This window comes from Dipodomys ordii, unplaced genomic scaffold (genome assembly GCF_000151885.1).
Source record: "Dipodomys ordii isolate 6190 unplaced genomic scaffold, Dord_2.0 Scaffold20, whole genome shotgun sequence".
NCBI lineage: Eukaryota > Metazoa > Chordata > Mammalia > Rodentia > Heteromyidae > Dipodomys > Dipodomys ordii.
Window position 1 is genome coordinate 8,870,381 of NW_012267236.1, and position 9,293 is coordinate 8,879,673.

The window sequence follows — 9,293 nt, forward strand, 5'->3', positions numbered from 1 at the left end:
CACAGCGCCACTTCTGGCTTTTTTCTTTTTGCTTATGTGGTGCTGAGGAATCGAACCCAGGGCCTCTGGCATGCAAGGCATGCGCTCTACCACTGAGCCACCTTCCCATCCCCTGTTTTGTTGTTATTTATTACTGAGAGTATTTGTTTCCTATTGCTACTGTAACAAATTACTATCAAGTTAAGGCTTGAAACAGATACTTGTTGTGACAGAAGTTGGAAATCCAAAATGTATTTTGTCTCAGTAGCTAACATTAGAGGTGTAGGCAGCTGTGTTCATTTTAGATGTCTTAAGAAAAATGCATTCTCTTTTCTAGCTTGTGGAGTCTGCCCATCTTCTTGACTTGTTGCCCTTTTATGTCTGTCTCAGCAGCTTGGGCCAGTTCTCACACTGCCATCTCTCTGATTCCCTTTGCCTCTCTCTTGTTATTACACTAAGCCGACTTGGATAATCCATAATACTCTTCCTCTAATAAGGTCAACTGACTGGCAGCCTTAATTCCATTTGCAACATTAGTCTTTTGCCCTGTGGCCTAACAAATTCACAGATCCTGGGGATGCCAATCTTTTGGGGGCCATTCCTCTACCTACTTTATTTAGTATCTGAATAGTCATATTACTGATCTTAAAATGGGAATTATGTAGGAATAGTGACAATAATGTTCTAAAGCACATTGTTTTCATTTGGCAACTTTTGCTATTAATTCCAGCTTTGCTATGTCTAACAGATACTACATAAATTCTGTTTTGCAAAACAATTAATTTTGAAATACTTTTTTCTTATAGGTTGCATTTGTCGCAACTTTACAGCGTCTTCTGCTTTGCTAAGTAAGTTTTATTTCTTGTTGACATTCTTACATTGCTTCTTAGATTTGTTTTATAATAAACATTTTTATAAATAAATTTTCCTTCCTTTTTAGCCAGAACCCATGTTAACTATGGAATCAAAGGGGATGTGGCAGTTATTCGAATTAACTCACCCAATTCAAAGGTACCAAACTTAAGTTTGTGCAGTTTATTTCTTCTATGTTTATGACTCCAGTCCTAAATTAGAAAGAAATCCATCAATGTGGCAGTAATCCATGAATTTTATAATTTTGATAGACTAGTAAAAGTTTGACAGATTGCCCAGTGAAAGCATTTTTCTGAAGCAAAGTAAGAATTGTGTAAGAATTCCTTTGTATTGACTGTCAGATTAATATCTCAAATTAAGACTATCCTGTTACAATGTAGAATGAGGAGGTGATTTATTAGATAAAAGTTAAAGTATAAGCTTGATTTGTTAAGAATTGAGACTTATCTGGACATCTAAAATATGAGGTTAATAAATCCGCTTTCTTGATTACCTGCCTGACATGAGTCAGTATTCACAGTAAGTTGGCTGGGTTGCATGTAGACATTTGCAAGCTTCCTGAAAGATCTGAATTATCCCTTGGTGCAATTTACATATTGGAAATCAAGTTCTTCTCAAAGTGGAACTTCATTTGTTTTTGGCAACTTCAACATAGCAGCATCCCCTGTTTTCCCTTATCTCAAATTAGGTTAGGCTTCATACTTAAGAAAATTTGTAATGAGAGGCCTAAGATAACATAGCAGTACCTAGATGAAAACAGTTGACAACTAATCACAGCTTAATGACAAGAAAACTTATTCCCATCCCCAGAGTACATTTTAGCATCCATTAACCAGTGTTTCAAGTTAATATGCTTTTTCACACACACACACACAAAAAAAAAAAAAACCTCAAGTAAAAGTAATGCATACCAATGGCAGGAAGTTTTAATACCACAAGAAGCTATAATGAAGAAAATAATCATCATACCTAGCCCAAACACAAAGATAACCAGTTTCAATTATTCAAGTGAAATCAGACTGGGTATCTAATTTTAATTTCTTCCCCCCCCCTTTTTTTTTCAGTCACAGGGGGCTTGAAAGGACCTGGGTGCTATCCTTGAACTCTTTAGCTCAAGGCTAGCACTCTACCACTTTGAGCCACAGCTCCACTTCCAGTTTTCTGGTAGTTAATTGGAGATGAGAGTCTCATGGCATTTCCTTCATGATCTGGCTTTGAACCACAATTCTCAGATCTCAGCCTCCTGAGTAGTTAGGATTATAGGCTCGAGCCACAAGTGCCTAACTTCATTTTTCCCCCATGTCACTTAGTGATTATAGATTTACTTATGTATGATGCACACTCTTATGAATGTGAACTGAATTTCCCTTTTGAGTACATACTTTGGGGTTTGGTTGTTTTTGAGATATAGTCTTACTGCATAGTCCAACCTGGACTTGAATTTTCTGTCCTCTTGCCTTCACATCCCAAATACTTAGGGTTACAGGTGTGTGTTACCAAGCCTATTTTTTTTTTGGGGTCCGGTCGTGGGGCCTGAACTCTGGGCCTGGGCGCTGTCCCTCAGCTCTTCAGCTCAAGGATAGTGCTCTACCACTTGAGCCACAGCGCCACTTCCGGCTTTTTTTTTCTTTTGCTTATGTGGTGCTGAGGAATCGAACCCAGGGCCTCAGGCATGCAAGGCAAGCGCTCTACCACTGAGCCACCTTCCCAGCCCCCCAAGCCTATTTTTTTAAGGGAAGACACTAGTAGTTAGCCAAAGCTACCTGACCAGAAAGCCACTAGATTTGGGGGATTTTTTTTGTTCGTTTTTTTCTTGCTTTTTATTTCTTCTAACAGTATATGTCTGCTAGTAAACAATATTTCTATAATCAAAATCACATTTGATGTTGATAATGTTCATTTGAGTTCACTTTCAATCCTAGATTTACCTCTTTCCCCCCTGCAGGTAAATACATTGAACAAAGAAGTACAATCAGAATTCCAAGAAGTGATGAATGAGATCTGGAGTAATGACCAAATCAGAAGTGCTGTCCTCATGTCATCAAAGCCAGGCTGCTTTGTTGCAGGTGCTGACATTAAGTAAGTTACCTATTACCTTGACTGAGAATGTGTTTCTTAGGCCTAACCATTCGTCTTTTTAAAACAGGTAGAATGAAAACATAAGTAAAATTAGACAACAAGGATAAACTAAAAAACACAATGACAAAAATGTTAGTTTTCTGTTTTTAGGACATGATATTACTGTTGCTTCCTGGGATTCTTGATTCTAAATCATTATATGATGTCCTTTTGTAAGTGAGTGCCATTGGCTTTCAGATTCAGGTAATTCAAGATGTTTACTTACATCCTTCAATTATTTCAGTCTTTCTTTCTATATCCTGCCCTTACCTCTTTTTCTGTGTTCTGCACCTTACCACTTCTTCAGGTGAGACGATTTGCAGGATCAAAATCAAAAGGCAGAGATAGAAAAATAAAAAATTTTAAAGTTTTTTTAAAAGTTATTTTTGTGTATAATATAAAGCTGATGAAATAAGGATCATGGTAACTATACCCTTTCCTTAAGGAAATGAAAAGCAATTGTTAAAAAGAATTTTTAAAAAAACTATAAATTTAACCAGCAGTGAGATGCCTATTGTTTTTTAAACTCATAAAACCAGCAAACACTTTAAAGTTTGGAAGTACGTGGTAGCAACTAATTGGGAAATGAGAAAGTTAATGTACTTCTGGGAATGACAATTTGTGTAGTCACTCTGGAGAACAATTTGGCAGCACTTAGCTGTCCCGACCCGCAAAATTGAAAATAACACATATGATCCCACCATATATTCTAAGCACATATTCTAAAGAAGTCCTCACCATTTGCTCACAAGGACCAGTGGGCAAGCATGTTCAGTACCATGTAGTTTAAAATTAAGAAGAGGGCTGGGAAAGTGGCTCAGTGGTAGAGTGCTTGCCTCAAATGCATGAGGCACTGGGTTTGATTCCTTAGCATCACATAAGCAGAAAAAGCCGTAAGTGGCTCTGTGGCTCAAGTGGTACAGAGCTAGCCTTGAGCTGAAGAGCTGAAGGACAGCGCCCAGGCCCAGAGTTCAGCCCCCACAACCGACAAGAAAATAAATAAAAATAAATAAAGAAATAAAATTATGAAGAATTTGAAATAAGCTTAATGTCAGGAGGGTAATGGATAGGTAATAATACAAAACAGATTCACAACATGTTAGAACTAAAAACATGTTAACTTAAAAAAAAAACAAGTTATGGATTATTTCATATTATAAGCTGAGCACCAGTGGCTCAACCCTGTAATCCTAGCTACTCAGGAGGCCAAAATCTGAGGATCATAGTTGGAAGCTAGCCTAGGTGGAAAAGTCTATCAGACTCTTATCTCCAGTTAGTTACCAAAAATGCCAGAAATAGCATGTGGCTCAAGTGCTAGAGTGCTAGCTCTGAACAACAACAAAAAAAAAACTCAAGGACAATACCCAGGCCCTGAATTCAAGCCCTAGAAAAATAATTCATACAGTTTATATAAATGGCTATATTTATACTGTCCATAAAGTCATTGTATTACTTTTTTATTAGTTTGCATTAGTTATACAGGAGAGGAGGCTTCATTGTTACATTTTCACACATGTTAATAATATAGTCTAATTAATCTCACCCTTTTGTGTGTGTGTGTGTGTTCCTTCCTTCCTTCCTTTCTTTTCTTTCTTTCTTTCTTTCTTTCTTTCTTTCTTTCTTTCTTTCTTTCTTTCTTTCTTTCTTTTCTTTGTTGTTGGTCATAAGGCTTAAACTCTGGGCCTGGGTGCTGTCCTTGAGCTCTTCAGCTCAAGGCTAGCGTTCTACCACTTGTGCAACAGTGCCACTTCTGGTCTTCTGGTGGTTTATTGGAAATAAGAGTTTCAAGGCCTTTCCTGCCCAGGCTGGATTTAAACCACGATCCTCAGATCTCAACCTCCTGAGTAATTAGGATTACAGGTGTGAGCCACTAGTGCCTGGCTTTCCCTTTTTTTGTGTGTGTGCTTGCACTTGAGCTTGAAAAAGCAAGACTTGAGTGCCAGGCCTTTTTTTTGTTTGCTTGTTTGTTTGTTTGGCCAGTCCTGGAGCTTGAAGTCAGAGCCTGGGCATTGTCCCTGAGATGCTTTTGGTCAAGGCTAGCGTTCTACCACTCAAGCCACAGCACCTCTTCCGGCCTTTTCTGTGTATGTGGTACTGAGGAATCAAACCCAGTGCTTCATGCATGCTAGACAAGCACTCTACCACTAAGCCACATTCCCTGCTTCCAGCTTTTTATTGGTTCATTGGATATAAAGAGTCTCTGAGCCTTTCCAGCTGCGGCTTGCTTTGAACCACAATCCTCGGATCTCAGTCTCCTGAGTAGGTAGCTAGGATTATACAGTCTGAGTCAGCAGTAAATAGCTAGGCTTCTTTTTTGTTGTTGTTTTTAGGCTTCTTCTTCTTTCTTCCTTCCTTCTCCTCCTCTTCTTCTTTCCTCCTTCTTCCTTCCTCCCTCCTCCTTCTTCTCCTTTTTTTTGGTTAGTTGTAGGGCTTGAACTCTGGGCTTGGGTGCTGTCCCTGTGCTCTTCAGCTCAAGGCGAGCGCTCTACCGCTTGAGCCACAGCGCCACTTCCAGTTTTCTAGTGGTTTATTGGAGATAAGAGTCTCATGGACTTGCCTGCCCGGGCTGGCTTTGAACCGTGATCCTCAGATCTCAGCCTCCTGAGTAGCTAGGATTACACGCATGAGCCACCTTGCCCAGCTCTTCTTTTTCTTCCTCCCCCTCCCTTTTTCCTCCTCCCCCTCCCCCTCCTCTCCTATCCTTCCTCCTTCCCGTCCCCCTCCTCTTCCTCCTCCTTCCCCCTTTCCTGCCCCAATGGCTTCAAATTGCAGCCTCCAAGTAGTTAGGATTATAGCCATGAGCCACCAGCACTCAGCTGTTGGTATACTTTTAAACTTCATTCCACATTATGCATCCTTTTTATTTATGTATAGTAATTAGAATTTATAAATGTGCTTCTCAATACTTTGTTTAGAAGAAACAAAATTTACATCAAGTGTTTTTTCTTCTTGCTCATTTAGTTGAGCCTAGTGTGAAACTGCTCCCAACATAGGAAAATGTGTGCAGCTTCCAGAAGGTCAGATAGTAATTACCAGTGATATAGTCCAAGTACAAAATCCTCATCATGAATGTGCTCAGAAACAGAGTAGCAAATCAAACACTGAAATTAAAGGATATCGAGTACAATATTGTATCAGAATTTTTTCTTTTTCTTTTTCTTTTCGTTTTGGTCAGTTATGGGGCTTGAACTCTGGGCCAGGGTGCTGTCCCACAGCTCTTCAGCTCAAGGTGAGCACTCTACCACTTGGGTCACAGCACCACTTCAGGCTTTTTCTGTTTATGTGGTACTGAGGAATCAAACCCAGGGTTTTGTGCATGTTAGGCAAGCACTCTACCACTAAGCCACATTCCCAGCCCCAGAATTTTTCTAAATCATCAGGAGATATTTTTAATTAAAGGATTGATTGATTGATTTAATGTTGATTTAATGTTTGTGCCAGTCCTGGGACTTGAACTCAGGGCCTGGGTGCTGTCACTGGGTTTTTTCTGCTCAAGGCTAGCACTCTACTACTTCAGCCACAGCTCCACTCCCCCACCCCCACCCCCTATTTTTTTTAGTGCTTAGTTGGAGATTAGAGTCTCAAGGACTTTCCTCCCCAGGGTAGCTTTGAATCACCATCCTTAGGTCTCAGCCTCCTTAGTAGCTAGTATTATAGGCATGAACCACCAGGGCCTAGCTTATTTAAAAGTTTTAAACCCTTTTGATCAAATTGAGTATTTTTTCCCCTGTAACTGTGATTACTGTTAACTCTGACAGCTATCTAATAATGATTATATATAGCAAATATTATGTATAGAATTTTGTGGTCTAACTTGTTATAGAATAAAAATAAATTATATAGCATGTTTTGTTTTATATTTGAAGACTTATTCTCAAATATTGTTATATGATGGATAAGAGTATAGTAAAGTCATAAACGAAGTATACTATGTTTTCATCTGTCCTTTTCTGCTTTTTGGCTACTATAGCATGTTAGCCTCTTGTAAGACCCCTCAGGAAGCAACACGGATATCACAGGAGGGACAGAGAATGTTTGAGAGACTTGAAAAGTCCTCAAAACCTATCGTGGCTGCCATCAGTGGATCCTGCTTGGGAGGAGGACTTGAGGTACAGATGTCTTCCACAGTACTCAAGTTTTCCTTTTAACTGTCAGACTTTTATCCTTACTTTGTGTGGCACAGAGCAAATTAACCAATGTACAACTCTTTTAGTTATAAAATTAAACTTTGAAATGAATCTGTAAGATCATTTCAGTTCTAAATGATTGAGAAATGTGGTCCAGGTCATGTCTTACTTCTGGTTGGAGCTCAGAGTATATGTATTTCTTTTCTTTTCTTTTTTTTTTTTTTGTCGGTCGTGGGGCTTGAACTCTGGGCCTGGGCGCTGTCCCTCAGCTCTTCAGCTCAAGGCGAGCACTCTACCACTTGAGCTACAGCGCCACTTCCGTTTTTCTGGTGGTTTATTAGAGATAGGAGTCTCACGGTCTCTCCTGCCCGGGCTGGCTTTGAACCTCGATCCTCAGATCTCATCCTCCTGAGTAGCTAGGATTACAGGCGTGAGCTACCAGCACCCGGCTATAATATATGTATTTAAACTGTTTCTTCTGTAAGCCTTGTTACTCAGGAGGATCAGATCAGATCTGAAGATCACAGTTAGAAGCCAGCCCCAGTAGGAAAGTCTGTGAGACTTTTATCTTCAGTTAACCACCAGAACACCAGAAATGGCACTGTGGCTCAAAGTGGCAGAGTGCTAGTCTTAAGCAAAAAGAGCTCAGGGCCAGCGCCCAGACCCCAAGTTCAAGCCCCATGGCCAACAACAAAAAAAAAAAAAGGATTGTCTCTAGAGGTTACAAAACTTTTTAACCTGGGGTCCATAAGTATATGGGGGAGGTGTTTGTTTGTTTGTTTTCTGAAATAAGGTCTTGCTATGTTGCCCAGGCTAGGCTTTAATTTGCAATCCTCCCACTTCAGCCTTCCAAGTAGTTGGGAATACAGGCATGCACCACTGTGCCTATCTTAAAATTTGTGGTGGTTTTGTTTTATTTTCATTTTTGAGATGAGGGTATTAGTATATTTCTCCAAATGTTCTTGAATTGAAAGGTTCATGCCTTTCTCCTGTCTTGGCCTTCTACTAGGACTACAGCTAAGACTATAGGAGTGGTCCTACACCTGCCTTTCCTTCTTTATTAAAAGTTTCTATACAGCATTTTACGGATACTTGCACCCCAAAAATGTTAATAGATGAAAGGGAAATTTAAAAAGGGGTTGAAAATGTAAAATATAAAAAAAAATTAAGTGCCAGTCTAAAGAATTTCAGTGTATATTTTGGGTACTTTCCTGCTTTTTAAATAATCTTTTTATATTCTCACAGATCATCTCTAAGACATGATGAAGTCACTTTTTTTTCTTTTTTGTGCCAGTCCTGGGTCTTGAACTCAGGGCCTGGGTATGGTCCCTGAACTTTTTTGCTCAAGGCTAGCACTCTACAGCTTTGGACCACAGCTCTACTGGCTTTTTAGGGGTTAATTGAAGATTGGGCTTTCCTGCCCAAGCTGACTTCCAACCTCAATCTTCAGATCTCAGTCTCTTGAATAGCTAGAATTATAAGCATGAGCCACTGATGCCTGGCTTAAAGTTACATTTTCTAACATTCTAATTCTCTTTCATTTGTTTGAAGCTTGCCATTGCATGCCAGTACAGAGTAGCAACAAAGGACAGAAAAACAGTATTAGGTGTTCCTGAAGTCTTGTTGGGCATCTTACCAGGAGCAGGAGGAACTCAAAGGCTCCCCAAAATGGTGAGTTAAGTTTACCCCAACCCTGTGAACTTAGAGTCTTAAATACATAAATGTCTTTTTAGATGTGTTTCATCTTGTACAAATCACATAATAAAAACATCCATTGTAAAGTTGAGAAAACAGATTGTGAGCATGTACGATCAAGTACGCCTTATTTCTGATATTTAAATATTTTTCAGTTTCACAAAATTCTTGATCAGAGTCCCTTTTTAGTCTCTGAAGAAGTATGATAATACATATGTCCCACTTTTCTAGAGCTTTTAGTTTATTTTCTTTACTGTGCCATCTTAAAGCTCAAAACCACAGGTCACAGTTTATCTTAAATAAAGGCAGGCCTCCTCCTTCATTGTCTACTTTGGAACACCTCTTTGTTGTATTCTACAGAATCCAAGAAGCCCACCTTGCTTTTAAATTCATAAGGGTAAAAGGAGAATCAGACCTGGAAACTGCAGGGTGATCTTAACACCAAACATTAGGATCACATTTAGTGACTCTTATAGCCTCTGGCACTATAGATTCCTCAGC

The 9,293-nt window shown here is 39.4% G+C and overlaps 1 protein-coding gene across 1 annotated transcript in view; it reads left to right on the plus strand.

Annotated features, from left to right (window-relative positions):
* The window catches only part of Hadha (hydroxyacyl-CoA dehydrogenase/3-ketoacyl-CoA thiolase/enoyl-CoA hydratase (trifunctional protein), alpha subunit), a 41,435-nt gene that overhangs the window by 6,653 nt on the left and 25,489 nt on the right, over nt 1-9,293 (plus strand). The window contains exons 2-6 of the mRNA XM_013013538.1: nt 786-827; nt 920-990; nt 2,798-2,931; nt 6,941-7,079; nt 8,649-8,772. Coding sequence (XP_012868992.1) covers nt 786-827; nt 920-990; nt 2,798-2,931; nt 6,941-7,079; nt 8,649-8,772 — 510 coding nt within the window. The remainder of the gene's footprint in view (nt 1-785; nt 828-919; nt 991-2,797; nt 2,932-6,940; nt 7,080-8,648; nt 8,773-9,293) is intronic.